The sequence below is a fragment of the Stegastes partitus genome, unplaced genomic scaffold (genome assembly GCF_000690725.1).
Source record: "Stegastes partitus isolate 25-593 unplaced genomic scaffold, Stegastes_partitus-1.0.2 Scaffold460, whole genome shotgun sequence".
Classification (NCBI taxonomy): domain Eukaryota; kingdom Metazoa; phylum Chordata; class Actinopteri; family Pomacentridae; genus Stegastes; species Stegastes partitus.
In genome coordinates this window covers 378,386-394,043 of record NW_007578191.1, presented here as the reverse complement: position 1 = coordinate 394,043, position 15,658 = coordinate 378,386, and the positions used below count along the sequence as shown (strand labels likewise).

The 15,658-nt window shown below is 42.4% G+C and overlaps 1 protein-coding gene across 1 annotated transcript; it reads right to left on the bottom strand.

Moving 5' to 3' along the window:
• Positions 1 to 3,303: 3,303 nt before the first annotated feature.
• ptger4a (prostaglandin E receptor 4 (subtype EP4) a) lies at positions 3,304 to 5,939 on the bottom strand. Its single transcript, XM_008286630.1, has 2 exons — positions 5,157 to 5,939; positions 3,304 to 4,740 (listed from the first exon to the last, which is right to left on the bottom strand). Exons 1-2 carry the CDS (start codon positions 5,937 to 5,939, stop codon positions 4,171 to 4,173), a joined length of 1,353 nt encoding a protein of 450 aa, XP_008284852.1. The 3' UTR covers positions 3,304 to 4,170.
• Between the last annotated feature and the right edge of the window lie 9,719 nt (positions 5,940 to 15,658).

Genomic DNA, 15,658 nt, shown 5'->3' with positions numbered 1-15,658 from the left:
CAGAGACTGACATATCCTGTTTTTTTTTATTGCTAATAAGGGTCAAACTCTGAATATGAGGATCTTGCAGTGCACTACTCAATAGCTGGGAGGAGGGAGTGGTGTGTTTTTCTTTCTGCAACACCCTCAGTGTTACTTAACATAGAAGCAGGACTCTAATCAGATTATGTAACAGTCACAGAGCTTCGTGTTGTGACCGCCTGCTTTCGTTATTTCAATTTCGTGTCAGAGAAATTGTACATTTTCCATAGTTTGGGCTTTGGTTGTGATTGAGAAGACGCCTGTCAGAGGTGTGACATGACAGAATGTGGCACCAGTTCAATCTAAAGTGGCACAAAAAATGTAAATCAATGGGATTTAATCTGTAAATTGGCACATAGGTTTGTGCAATAGCATCATGTTTCTCTCTCTATTGCGGTTAGTGGTGCACATGACAAAAATCTAAGCCTAACGGTTGGATGTCTGTTGAAGTTATCGTACGCAACGAGGGCCACAATCCTGCAAGTTTTAGATGTTTCCCTTCTTCCAACACATGATCAGCTCATCATCAAGCTCTGCAGAAGCCTGATAACGATCCTGATCATTTGAATCAGGTGTGTTGGAAGAAGGGAAACATCTAAAACTTGCAGGATTGCGGCCCTCGAGGACCGGAGTTCGACACCCCTGCACTAGATTCATGCTGATCCAACAGCAACAGACATTTTTCAACATAGAAGTTCTATAAAGCATCTTATTCCTCAAGCACATGCCGAAGATAGTCTGTTCATGATAACAGACTTCAGAAACACACACCTGTTTTCTCTGAGTGTGTGCATTTCCCGAGTAAACGGATCCCTGTGTGTGAAGCATGTCCCTTTAATGCAATAAGAGAAAATGGGATTTGCTTTGGAGCATTCGCAGCATTAAAAAATTACATCTGAAAACCTCGTAAGCATCTTCCAGATTGAGTGTTATTGTTGCAGTGGATAATCAGCAGACCTCACCGCGAGCCGTTTTCTTTGGCGCCACTTGCTGCTGAAAAAATAGTTCAAATTAAAACTGTCTGAAGTAACAACGGCACACCTGGCAAAACGAAACCACAAGTAATATATTTTTGTAAATTTGTGTGAAGCTGCCCCCATGAGCACTCAAATCCATCAGCAACAACAAGGCCTCAGTGTTCTGACGGGATGATGTCACACGGGGAAAAAAAAAGGATGTTCTTCATACTAAAGTGAGAGAAACCGCTGCAAACAGGATCGTATGTTCTCCTTGGAGTACAGTTCATTCCTATTTTCTCCACCGCTCGAGGGATGTAACACAGGCTTCAGGACATTTATAAGCTCCTGCACCTTTGGTTCTGGCAGATTTCCTGACTGGAAACGTTCTGTGTCCTTTTCAACCGTCGGCGACAACAGAGCAGCAGGTGCTTTCTGCTGTTTGTCAATGAGCACAGATGTGACGCAGTGCAGAGAGTCACTAGAAGACCCCCACTGATGGAAAGCAGCTTCACAGCTCTGGAACAAGCTGATCCGACCCACCCAAAAAAACCCAAATCATAATCCTCATTTGGAGCTGAAATTTAGAGTAGACTGACTTATCGGAGGTCAGAGAGGAGATCCTGTGCAGCTCACTTGTACACCTGTTCGCACATGAACATCAGCCTCACTGCTTCTCCATTTAAACATTTAATTAGCTACCCGCAGACTCCGGCGATTGAATTGCCGGGAAGCTTCATGAATTGTTCCGTGCATCACACCATCCCGCTACTGTAAGATCCCATTTTTCACAGTCGAATTCAATTAGTGCGTGTTATTCCCAGAGTCTGGAGGATACTCTGACGCTCTGTCTTCGCCCAAGACACTGCATTGCTTGTTTAAGCTTAATTGCAGTGAACTGGAGCCTTAGATTGTGTTTATTGTTTCAGGAGAGAAGCTCTGTCGGCCAGGTCTACTTCCTGAGATCTTTTTTTTTTTTCTCTTTTCCATCAGAACTAAGACTCTCTCTGTTTTCTCCGGTTTTCTCAGCGTGTCTGGCATTATCTCTGTGACACGTTACTAAGATCCAATTGAATTTTAAGCAAACCACAGCGTGTTACATTTTGGTTTATTTGTCTGTAAATATTGGGAAAGCGGTAGCATGCTCTCCTCGGGGTCGCTTGTCTGAGCTAATGGGGGTCATGAGATGATCCCACCGAATCCAAGCCGGAAAAAGAGTGCGCGTGAGAAACTTGATGCTCGTGTTATGAAGTTCCACCAACATATAACAACACGTGGAAGGCAAGTTTGTATTCCTGATCACACAGAAGTTATTGTTCAGTTTTTTGTATTCACGTTTACAGAAATGAAAAGCGACACAACAACAAATAAACAGCAACTATATGTGATGTCTTTTTACCTTAAAACAAGAACAAAATAAAGTGCACAATTAAAAATAAATTAACTATTCTCTCAACTTCAATCAAATGTCACACTGCACATCCAGAGGGGCGACAACGCTCAGCTTTTATGCGCACAAACAACCTAAAATTACCAGCGACAAGAGAAAAGCGAGAGTTTAATCCAGGACATTTAAGCAACGAGACGATTTAATAACAGGCTGGAGGAGACAGACCGTGTGCTTCAAAGACAAAAAGCTCGTTTGAGAGAAAAAAGTTCACACAAAGAGCAGTTCAAAAGTTCAGTCGGATGTATTTTGTGTTGGTAAACCAGCAGCAGAAGGTGTCAGCTGACATTCTGTGACATTAAAAAGAGGAACTCTGCCATCAGAGGAGAGCAGGATCACAGGATCGGAGGGTAATCTGAAGAATATCACGTCCTTGTTTGATGAAATAATGCAGAATGGATTTGTGCCTAATTAACACTGGCAGGTGTTGTGTCGGTTACCAAACCAAAATGGGAAAAATAAATACATAAAAAATCTGGTACCAGCTTCCTTAATACGTGCATTGTCCAACTAACTGAGTATCTTTGAATTCAGGACAAAAACAATTTTAAAAACATCATCCTTGGTTTCCTGGAAACTGCTGTGTGGGTTTTTTTCTCAATGTAAAAATGAATAAGAATAATGATATATGGAAATAACTGCTAGCTGCAGACCTAAATGAAACATCCATCTATTATCTATACTCCGCTTAATCCTCACGAGGGTCGCGGGGTGCTGGAGTCTATCCCAGCTGACACCCTGGACAGGTCCATGAAACATACAATCTAGTTCAAAAGTTTTTCTGATTTTCTGGACTGTAATCCTGGAAGCGATTCACGAGCATGAACACTGGTCAAACGACATCACTCACACAATGAATAAACTGTGCACAAACACTTATTTTACACTGGTAAGCCCTACATGTGTAGGATTTACTGATTAGAACCTTCTCCTAGAGAAGAATAATTTTATTACAAAAGGCATTTTACACAACATCGATCATTTGGAAACACCATTTTTCTCGAGCTGACAGCTTAATACTGCGCATTAATCAACATTTGTCTGCTGATTTACACCACGTCTTCTGTAGCCGGGGGAACAATGTTCATAATTTCCAGTCAGAATTAGGCAGTTTGGTGCTAATGGCGATGGCACAAAGATCTTTGTACCTTCAGTGAAAGGTGGAAAATGATTTTCTTTTATAATTTGAGATGACATAATTGCGTGTATTCCAGGCTCGGGGAACAAAAACATCAGTGTTCACCACATTATAAAACTGTGCTGTACATTAGTCATGGAGCCTTCAAAAAGCAGTGGACAATAGAGTTTGTCTGAAGGAATCGATCCTTCCAACGGGAGCACACATGCGAGTGATTACGCATTACAATCACATTCTGTACTGTGTTCTTTCACCAAATTGACCACAAGTGTGTGACTCAATTATTCTAAAACTCTGGCTACGTTTGCTTTACAGTGAAGGTTTGAGCAAAGTAGGTGAATTTAGGAATGTGTTTTTCCATTTGTGAGCTCTGTGTAACATCTGTCCTGGGCAAAATGACAGCATCTGCATGAACAGTCAGAAATGGTCATCGCTGAGGTAGCTGGGTGCTGAGACAGGGAACAAAGTTCACAGCACTTCTTCAGGAGTTATTATTTATATGTGCCTACCCCTGCTTTTTTTTTTTTCAGGGGTTTAAGAGTTCTCTGATGAAGAAGTAAGTCAGTAGAAACCTCAGAGCAACATGAGCACATTCTCCTCACTCAGAGTCAGATACGTTTCTCCTCCACCGTCTCTGTGTTCAACGTCACCTGAAGTGCCGGATCTTTTGGACGTGGCACGGCTGAAAAACCTGTGCTTACGTTTGTCCTTTCTCTGGTCTCAGCCTCAATGCTGCCCTTCTCAGAGGAAAAAGAAACTTGCGAGTTTCTGACTGAAGAAGGTTGTGAACTAGTGAGTCTGTCTGACTTGTGACAGCTTCCAGTGTACAATTCACTTCCCTCTGGCAGATAGAGGAAGGTCTGCGAGGTGCTGGTGACATCCCGCAGGTCATGAGACACCAAAGATTGGGAGTCTCGGTTAGAGATGACCGAGGAGAGCTGATGAGCGTCTATGCAGGGGAAGTTGCCCTGTCTCTGTTGCCTCCTTGCTCCCATTTTACAAAAGAGGCACTTGATCTTCTCGATGAGCTTGAGGAGAACAGCCTTGCGGAGCAGGATGTAGATCCAGGGATCAAGAATAGGATTGAAGGAGGCAAAGCGTATCGCTCGTAGATCAGGGTTTTTTTCCAGCTGCAGCTCCACTGGAGTCTTGTAAAGCTGGTTTAGAAACACCTGAGCCTGCAATGGAGAAGAGAGTGGATAGATGTAGTTTTAGATTTGCATGTGCGTGTGTGTTTGAGAGGCCGAATATATATATATATATATCTCCAAGGGAGGGAAAAAGAATTTTAGTCCTAATGGAAATATGTTTGATCTTTGATCTCTAATCACACACTTGGATTTGGACCAAACTGCACTAAAATAACTATAATAACAGCTGTGCAAAAACAAGCCTAATGGACAGAGGAAAGTATGAGCGTCATGGCTCAAATAGTACAAGCACAAGTTATTTAGTACAAAAACAGTCATGTTTCTACTTTGTTTTCAAATCATCCACTGGGATTTGGATCGCTTTGCTTGACTAAACAGTTACGCATGGAACCGTGCGTAAGACGTGCGTAATGGTTAGAGGCAGCGCAGAAGAAGGAACTTACAACAAGTGGGATGGAGCAGATAAGGATCACTGCCGATGTGCCTATGAGCAGAATGACCATCTGAATCTCGGCACCAGCCAGACGTCCAAAGCTGCGTCCTCTCCTACGCGGGTCCTCGTTGCGCCCCAGATCGGTTCCCAGTGACATCCTGCGCACGAAGCGCCGGTGCATCCGGATCAAAGCCACACACACCAGCACGTTACAAATAACAGTGACCAGAATAAGCAGAGAGCTGAACCCCGCATACATGTACGTGTAGGCGGCATCGCTGGTCTTGTTGCTCCTCCACTCCAGAAAACACCAGGTTTGCGGGTATTGTTTCTTCACCTGTCCAAAGCCCATAATCGGCAGTGCGCAGAAAAGCGCATTGGAGATGTAGATCGCTACGAGAGTCAAGCCCGCCAGTTTTTGATCCACAAAGTCATTGTAGAAGTAAGCATGGTTAATAGCGATGTACCTCTCCACTGACATGGCACAGATGATGCTGAGTCCAGCCAGAGAGAAGAAAAGCATGGTGAATCCAAAGTACTGGCACAGCGGGTCCTCTCCGGGCCACGAGCCCTTCACATAAATGGCGATGGTGACCGGACTGGCCAGCAGCGTGCCCAGGAGGTCCGTGACCGCCAGTCCGCACACCAGCGTGTAAAACGTCGTCTCCTTCTGTTCTTTGCGAGATTTACAAAGAACCACGATGGCGATGACATTCCCAACCACCCCGAAAATGAACATAATGGACGGAATGGTCGGGACCATGGTCCTCCCCGTCATCGACTGGTTATTCATGGTTGTGTCCAAAAAAAAAAAAAACGTATTTCAGTCAAACAACTCTTCTTAACGCCAGTATTTCCAAACCAGAGCAGGAAACTTGTTTGCACTTGAAAGAAGTCTGAGCAACATTGTCAAAATCAGAAAGAAAAAAATAAAGCTGTTTGCACTTCATCCAAAAACTAACTTCTAAAAAACTTTCTGCCTCCTCCGGTGCATCCTCTCGCCTCCTGCTGCTGCTGCTGTTGTGTTGCTGACGGCTCGGTGCGGTTTTCTTATCAAATCCTCTTCTCGCTGTGCATGACGGCACATTTCACTCACCAGGACGCAGAGATAAAAGCAGGCAACAGACACCAGGGACTTTATTGAAATGAAGCTCTGCCCTCAAGCTTCCTGCGGGGTTCAGTCCCTCCCCTTCATTTCACTTCAGCCCTCATCAGCTGTTCAGGAAAGGCCTTGGACAAACAGTGTCTTGTAAACACAGAGGTCAGCCTGAGCTCACTGCAGATCTTGTAGGACAAAGTTAGCCATAAAGGGCAAATGATGGGGTTTAATTATTTTAATATTTAGGGCTAGATACTTACTGGTATTAGCAGTTGTGCTACAAATAATTTATCCATGACGCAGCAGTTTTTTGTTGGAACAGTATTAAAAAATAATCGTCCAAGTGCCTCATGGGGCAGAAGACTTAAAAATAAAATAAAATAATACAGTAGAAATGTGACATTAAAACATGATTACACTCTCATTTGTCTTACCACCAAAATAAATAATTTAGTCAAAGGTTAAGCTCAATTGATTTCCCGACAATCACCTCGTACTGGGATTAAGACTTGTTCCATAATTATAGATAAAAAAAAACAAAAACACCAAATTGTCAGACGGGTGGTCACAATCCAATTATCCCCAGGTCGAATGTTGATTATTTCACCACATTTCAGGTAAATTATTCATAAACCTGTCAGGTATCCTGCTGACAAAGTGCCAAACAATCATCTTGTTTGGAAAAAACACAAGCATGACTTGTTAATAATTTATTGTTTTTTATATAAGGGATTGTTTCTCTGCTAAACTTATGAACACATTTGGTCAGGATGTTTAAATTCAGTCCTCTAATGCTTTTTTTTTTTTTTCAATCAAAGTAAACATTAGTAATGCAATTGGAATATAATTTGTGCCCATAATTTCCATCAAAGAGCATTTAAACAAGATGTCCTGCTGAGACGACACCGGGGTAACGATGGAGACTTAAAACTGCAAAACAGAATATGTGATTATTTACTGTATGTGTGATACAGACCGACTGGGCCTCTTTATAACAATTCCAGGAATCAGATATTACTTTATGTAAACATTTAGACTTGATATTTTAAAGACAATGACAAAAAAGAGAAGCTGAAATTTCACATAAAAACGTTTGTATGTCTTTTGAAATGATTTCTTCATATTGATGATAATATGCACATAACCTGTTCACAATGGTGTCTAGCTATTGTTTTATAATTTGATGGGATGCCATAACATGACATGAAGCAAATGTTTCCACTAAAAAAAAACACATCAAGAAGCATTTAGTCTGCACATGTGGCAGAGTTTGTGGATTTGACCCCCATGACCTCCTCAGGACGGGACCAGGTCTGAAACTTTAGAGCTAAACAGTCCAAAATCATTTGCAATTCAGCCTCCAACGACAAGTAGCTCTGTGGTGCTCAACTGACCCTCAGGCGGCAACTGAGAAAGAAATCTTGCACCAACTTTGACTTAACATAACTTTGTGTGGCTTAAATGCAAACGCCATGTACTGTGGACAGACAGCTGAAGGGAACAACTACTTTGGTATCCTTACTAGCTTCCTACTTGTGTTGTGAAAGTATGTAAACAGTAAAGAACATAATACAACCATCCTATACACCGCTTAATCCTCACTAGGGTTGCAGGGGATCTGGAGTCTATCCCAGCTGACTCAGGGTGAAGGCAGGGGATCCCCTGGACAGGTCACCAGTCTATCACAGGGCTACACTTAGAGACAGACAACCAAGCACACTCACATTCACACCTACAGACAATTTAGAATCACCGGAGAACCTGGAGAGAACCCACACTGCACGGGGAGAACAGGAGAAAGATCCCGGGTGTCCTCACCGGGGACGCGAACCGGTGACCTTCTTGCTGCGAGGCGACGGTGCTAACCACTGACCCACCTTGCAGCCCTACTTTTTCATTTCTGCATTACAATTTTATGCCAAAGTTTTCTTCAAATTCTTAAATGTTTGGGTCAGTTACCACCATCAAAACCTCCATCAGCTCTGTTTGTGATGACTACAGACAAGGCAGATACAATTAGAACTGTTCAAAAGTCCCAGTCCAACAAAAAAAAACCTCTTATTCAACAACTTTGTCAGCGAGTGCTGTCTGTTGAATACCGTTGTGATAACAGCTCACACAGCCACTTAGCAGATAGTAAACATCAGAGACTCATGGAGATATTTAGTGTTTGAGTCCGAAGATCAGGGACGAGTTAGAAACAACCAAAACAAGTGGACAATGCAAACTGTATAATCAAATGAAAGACGTAAAACACCTGGATTTGTACTTTATATGAACCACATCAGTGACGTCAAAATGTTCAGAGGCTTAACTGTTCATGAATCGAACAAATACAATATGTAGTCGAGGTTTATTTTAAAATATAAATAATGGTAGCACTTCCTAAATTTGTGACAATATGACAAACTTTAAAGCCACAGCAACTAACAACCAAGCACCTCAGATGCCACACTGGTCATGTGACTTTGGCCCTGCAGGTCATAATACTCTGTTCAGAGTCTTTTGGAATTGGCAGTTACTTCACTGAGTTGGATTAAAAGGCAACAACACGAGGATAACTCACACGTTTAGAGCTTTCTGCTTAATTCTGCATTCAAATCGCTGAAAAGCTGCAATTTCATGACATTCTCGGGCGTCTCAGACTCCGTGGTGACTCTGGTCCTGAAAAACTACAAAAAAAAAAGACAAACTTGGTTTAATAAATTCCTGACTGACTGAAGTTATTGTCTTCCTTGTTCTGGACTTGCCTTAACAAACAAACCAGATCTGCCACCAGCATCAGCGCACTCAGGTGGGTGGTGTTAGTCAGCGGTGGACAGGGGCAGACTTGTGTTTGGATCTGTTGTCTTTGTTCTGAGCTACTGTAGCTGTCGGTTGCATCATTTGTGAAATAGAAGCTGGTTATCTGAGCATCAGGATTAAAAAAATAAAATAAAAATGAATCGCTCCAATAAAGCCAAACAAGTACAAATCTGTAAAAAAACTCCAGTCAGTCCACTACGTCAGGCTGTTTCCGGCCCTCGACAGTGACAGAACACGCTGAACTCTGAGGAAGCGAGACCTTGAGCTCCGCCGCCTGACGTCACCGCGCTAGATTGACCCTGTTCACTCTGAAAACACACTTCTTGTTTTCTTTGTTGCCACTTTCTGCCATTTACATGAAGGCAGAAACGCGGTGGCAACCTTCTCTGATTGCAGGCGTCGACCAGCCTTGAGGAAGGTATTTTTTTTTAAGCATGCCATTCATATGGAGCCTGTACATAAATAATACGCTCGGCCTTAACATGCCACCCTTTGGAAAAACACAGCTGTTACGCAACACCCTGTTGTACCCTATCAAGTATTTCTGCCCCCTGCTTTTTTTTCTGCACATGTATGTCTCGTTTCGGACCCTCGCAGAATGGGCCGTAAGTAGATTTAAAAGATTAGACTTCTCATGAATGTGCTTTTCCTGGATTTGTTTGTTGAAGTCAGATAACCTGCGGCGTGCTTGCACACTGTAATGACCACCAGCACTGCTGAAAGAATCAATTTTCCTGTAAATACGACTCCAGCATACCTATTGTAGGCAGACAATCGCACAGCTGAGTGGGTCTTTTTGTTTGTACGTTTGTTTTTTTTCGCTAAACTTTGCGGTCTAAAGAAAGCGAAGAAAAGATTACCTCCCAAACACGCTGCGTCTTCCATTGCTTTAATTCATGTGCCAAACAATTACTACATTGTGTCCTGAACAGGATTTGTTGCCTCGATGTCGTCAAAGTATTGCCAACTGTGCCAACACACTCCATGTTTTTTCTTGTGATAGCCGTGAGGAATTTTGCTTTTAGAACACGAGACAATTATAGCAAAAGGAGAAAAACTAGAAATACAATCACAGGTGTGTGTGCGTCGGCTGTATTGGCCGCGGTATTGAGGCGTAGCTCCGGATGAGTTCTCCTACAACAATGCATCTGAGTTTTTGGTTTAATGGTAGGATTGTTCCTGAGATTACGGTGTGCCACGAGCCCTTTTTGTTTAGATAAAAACAACTGTTACCTGCACAGTAAGACACGTACGGACACATTCTGCAGCTCGCGGGACGGGTTGAAGAAAACTGTCTTCATTCCAGATTTAATTCTGCAGGATGCGTGCCGGGATGCTCACACGCCCACATGTTTCATAACTTACAAAACTAGCACCATTTATATCAACTAAATGATTGGCACATCTATCTCAGTGGAATTTCAAGCTGATTAAAGAGTGAAGTCCATTTAGAAGCTGTTTTGGAGCTTCAGCAGATGATGTTTTGCACAGTTTAAAAGTAATTGTACAGAAAACATTTCCATTTTTTTTGAAAATATTGCCTTAAAATCCAACTTTTGGTGAATTTGTTTTCATGCAGGAAGCAGCTGAGCTCTCGCGTATGTGACTGTAACTAGCAGCTGGTTGGTTTATCTCAGCACAAAGACTGAAAATGTAAAGACAGTAGGTCTAACCAGATCCACCCACCAGCACATGTGAAGCTCACTGATGTTGAACAGGTTACATCTTGTTGTTTAATCTGTTAAAATCTTGGCCAGGAGCTACTGCCAAGCATCCAACGGAGACTTTGGGAAGGTCCAGTCTTTGTGCTGCGCTAAGCTGCTGGCTCCAGCTACACAGTTACAGAGAGTCCTATTAGCAATTAGCGTTAGTGATATTAATCTAACCGTGGGTGTGAATGGAATAAAAATATTCTGCAAAATGTTGAGCCGACTTGTCAAAAATGAAGCTTTAATGCCAAGTTTTAAGCTTTTCTTTTAAACAAAATACCGTAATGCTACATTGAAAGGTGCAAACACACATACAGATTTTTTTTTTAAATCAGTCAGCAGGAAATTACACAAGTGAACGAGTTAAACATGCACAGGTCTTATCACTGAAGATCTGTCGGTAAAGTCAATGCAAATGCCAAACCAGGACAGCTGTTTTCACAAGACTCGACCCTCAGTGCAGCTACAGTTTAGTTTTGCTAAATGAGGGTCAACATGTACATTTTTACTGGAGCTTTTAAAGTCTCACTCTGACCTGCCGATAAGGATAACGAGACTTCTTGTATTTCCAAAGTGTTTCTCATCCACAGAGCCCGAGACTGTTCATTTTGGCCTCACAAGACGTAGAAGTCTGAATTTGGGGATGTTTTCTCAGGTAACATACAAATAGCAGAGCGCTTAAGGGGTTAAACTGATGCTTTTAAACTGGGTAGTTTACAGTTAGTTTAAATCAGACAAACAGTTCCCAGCGTCTCCGACAATAAGCCCAGGTGGACGAGCTGTTGTCCTTGAGAACACTCGGCCTGCAGCTTGTTTTTTAATGTAAAGTTTAGAAAGGCTTGGGTTGTGTTTATTCTGGAGTCTGGTGGATTTATAGATAACATCCGTATGCGATCTCGCTCAACATAACAAAGCTGCAGTGCCGAGAATCAGATGTAAACTGTTTGAACTGGCACTGAGTTGCCAACACGAGGAGAAGAAAAGTTGGTCTGCTTTTAGAGATTAATCGCAGTTTATATCCGATCAGACCATTGATTTTCTCAGATAGTCGATGAAGATTTAATCACGTATAACTCCTAAAAAAACGTAGATTTACACATGAGCTTCATTAATATGAGCATTAACATCCACCTAATGTCAACATCTGTCTTCATACAGTTATTGACGGACCTCAGCTGGTATGTGTCGAACCCTGAGAGGACAGTTGTAGGACTTTACACAATCGTTTTCTTCCCAGAAACAATCTCCAAAGATCTGAGTCACATAATAGCCGCAGTCAAACGTCAACATTACGGGATGTTACTTTAGGTGTTGGTCCGCCCAAAAAAAACCCCAGTTTCTAAGGAAAACCTGCAAGTTCGGTCACCGCCAGCTGGAGTTCAAGTGTCCTGTTTGTTGATGACATTACGGTGGTAATCATTAGCAGGGAGAGAAACTCGGAGCTACATTAGAGCAGTTTACTACTAATCTTTAAATGGCTAAATGACCATCGCCGCCCATTAGAACACAACGGAAAGAAGCACGCGGGATGTTACATTGACGCCGCCGCATAAATTAGGGCAAAACGGTGCAAATCTACAGCCGAAGGGCAAAACCTGAAACAAACGAGCAGGACTGCATCTCATTTAATCATCTCATTTATATTCCGAACACTGAATTAGTTCTGGACACACTGCTTCTGAAGTCCTGTGGTGTCACTTCATTGAAATGCAAGCAACTTAATGGGAACCCAGAGTTCTGTTCAGTGTACTGATGTCGGCAAGAAGGGAAGTTAGCGTTTTATTTTATTACTCCAGGCTCGCTCCGCTGAATATTCTGGTGCTCGTCGCGGCAGCAGCTGGCACACAGCAGTTTAACGGGTTTAACCAACGTTCTTACATTCGTTCTCAGCTCCATTTTTATCAGATCCCATCTTGGCTGACATCTTTAATCCGCCGTCCAAACACGCTTGTTCGAGCATTATCGGTAAGATCTCTCTTTGTTCAGCCTGGTGAAGGATAATTCTGGTTCGGCCCGGCGTATCTCCCGCTGATACGGCCGTCGCAGTCGGAGTTTAACATTCCACTTACAATATTGTAATAGCAGTTGGTTACCCTCAGACAGCTGGTATAATGGGAAGCTTCATTAGCCGGAATTGGACTTCAGAAAAACGAATTTCACGGACAATTTCAGAATATTTCAACCTGCCGTATTCCTCATTACTGTGGCGATTGTGGCTTAATGGGTAACTTTTTACTCTCCACCTTCGTTATATGGATTCAGAACACTTGCCTGTCTTTTCCTTTCTCTCTGCTTGTGGGGGGAAAATTCAACAAAGTTCAATTAGCGAACAGGAAACTCAACCAAACTAAGTGGTGTCTGTTTGTCTACTTGCTTTCGGCATCCCTGCATGATCTGAGTGAACAGATTCATGCAAAATAAGCAAATAGTTTAAGAAAAGGTTCAATTGGTTACGCAGAAGGTGACGGATTCAATCTGGTCCCACTTTATGCAGCACTTTACCCCATTCATATAATCTTACAATATCGCTGGAGGCATTATATGTTCGATAACTCAAACATTTCATATGTCAACAAATCGCACAGTTGTCTATTAGAATGAAACGATTAAAAGATGACACAAAAGGTCAAAAGTCAGCATCCCTGTGACATTACAGTGGTCCCCAAAAAGACTTTTCTGGGTAATATTTAAAGCAGTCACTCAGGATCACAAGAGCAGATCATGTTTCAGTCAGATACCGAACTAGAGATACTGATCTTGGGTTGGACGTAGCTACCGTGACGTCACCCGTTGGTTTCTGCACTGAGAAAATGAAGCCAGGGTTTTGCTACTTCCTGGTTGACATCTTGGATTTTTGGAGCCAGTGACGCAAAAATCGTTGGAGGGGGGCGGAGCCATAGGAGCAGCGATTGGTCAGATGGATTGAGAGGCGGGCCCTCTCTGCCCGCCCACATTTACCGCCTTCTGCTCGCTTCGTCTGTATGGTCGCTGCCAACTGTCAATCAAGCCAGCCACGCCCCTTGCCCCGCAAAATGTTGACGATTTTTTAAAAATTCAGTTTTGTTTTATTTTCAGATTGGCCACCTGATCTCTGGATTTGACCATGAAAACTAATAAGAAAAAAATCCTGAGCTGTAGGAATGCAGTATTTCATGATCTGTGATCACTTCTTTTCCAATTCCAGTCTATGGGAGCCAGGGCTTTTTGGAGCCAGCAGCTAGCGGACGTAGGGATACTGCAGGTTTTTGTCTGGGTTGGCTTCATTTTCAGGGCCGGTTGCTACATCCTTCTTTTATACAGTCTACGGTTCCCAGCTTGAACCTGTGGTGATCGTTGTAGCTTTTCTGTGCTGGAAAGTCGGCGATGTGTGAGGCCTCTGTGGTTGAGAGTGAGTGGCTTATTTGAAGCATCATCTACTGTCATGGTTAGAACTCTGTTCTGTTAGAATCAGCTCAATTAGCCAATCATAAGAGCACATACAAGGAATTAGAGCTGCTTTTTTTTTTTTTTTTTACTTTTTCTCAATCTTCTCGTCTTCAATAAACAAGTCTTCAGCTCAAAATGTCCTTCATAAAAATATATTCCGTGTTAAAGCTTGTAGTGAACAACACATCACATGATCAGAGGAGAAGAAAATGTACAGAACAGATATAAACTGATTCATACGTTGTCTTATCTGCCTAACTGTGAATTATGAGACTAATAACCTGCACGATACGGTCTCTCAGATGACATATCTTTACAATCAAATGAGATGTATTGTTCTCTTGTTGCAGTTAGTCACATCTTTTATCTGCTCGCCCCACCTTTAACAAGAAAACCCCTGCTGAAATTTCTTATCAGCAACCCTCACATGCTTCAGTAACAGAGAAAATGAGGATTATTCGTTCTGGGTGGGTGGATTTTCTGTAAATCTTCGTAACACTGAACATAATTTCCTTTGTATTTTTCATAGTTACCAGACTGATTACTATGAAAACATTCTACCGGCTACGGGGCGGCTTCGCGCTCATCGGACCGGTGGGACGGCTGCGATGCGTCTTGCCAAACGGTTACATCATCCCTAAACGCTCAGACGTGTGTTTCATCCACCTCAGCACTGAGTCAATATCAGTTCACAAAGCGTTGCAGATGAAACGTTGCAGCATCCAGTGATCAGAGAAACACTGCAAACAGCATCAGAGCATCAAACATCCTGATGAATAACAGAGTTTTCTTGGTACCATCTGTTACACAGAACACACACTGATGTATGTGGATATCAGAGCTTCAGATAGGTGAGCTGTCAGGTGTTTTTTTTTTTTAACTCTTTATTTGTAATGATCTAGCAGCCACTGATGACTAAATGGATCTTCAGCCAAAGTGCAATCCAGACGTTTTAACGGCATCGGAAATCCCCGACCTTCAAACCCTTTCCCCTGTCAGAAGAGGGAGGCCACGTCAAATAATTTTAGCAACTTTCTGAGATTCAAGGCCTCTTTTGCCGTCATTAGTTGTTGAAGTGTATTAATGCCAGTCATTAGACCTTTCACCTTCCTCTATCATCGCAACTGAGCCCATCAGGAGCCTGTTTAGTCGAGATTATAGAGAATGTTCAGCATGCAGGAGATACTACAAATCACAAATAAAGGCAGCGATACATAACAATAAATAAATAACCATCTTTACCTGATCATCAGTAAGACATGTATGCTTTAATAAAAGTCAACACAATCACCATTTGAGGTTTCTAGATGACACCAAGGTTACTTACAGAGCTGTAAACAGTCTAGTTGTACTTGCTGTAAACACAATCAAACACAGTTTATGACATGTTAAACGGAAAACGCCCAGAGTTTACTGATTGGTGCCCAAAAGACGCCATCAAAAATCTGTCATGTTTTCGTAAATAGTCATAAA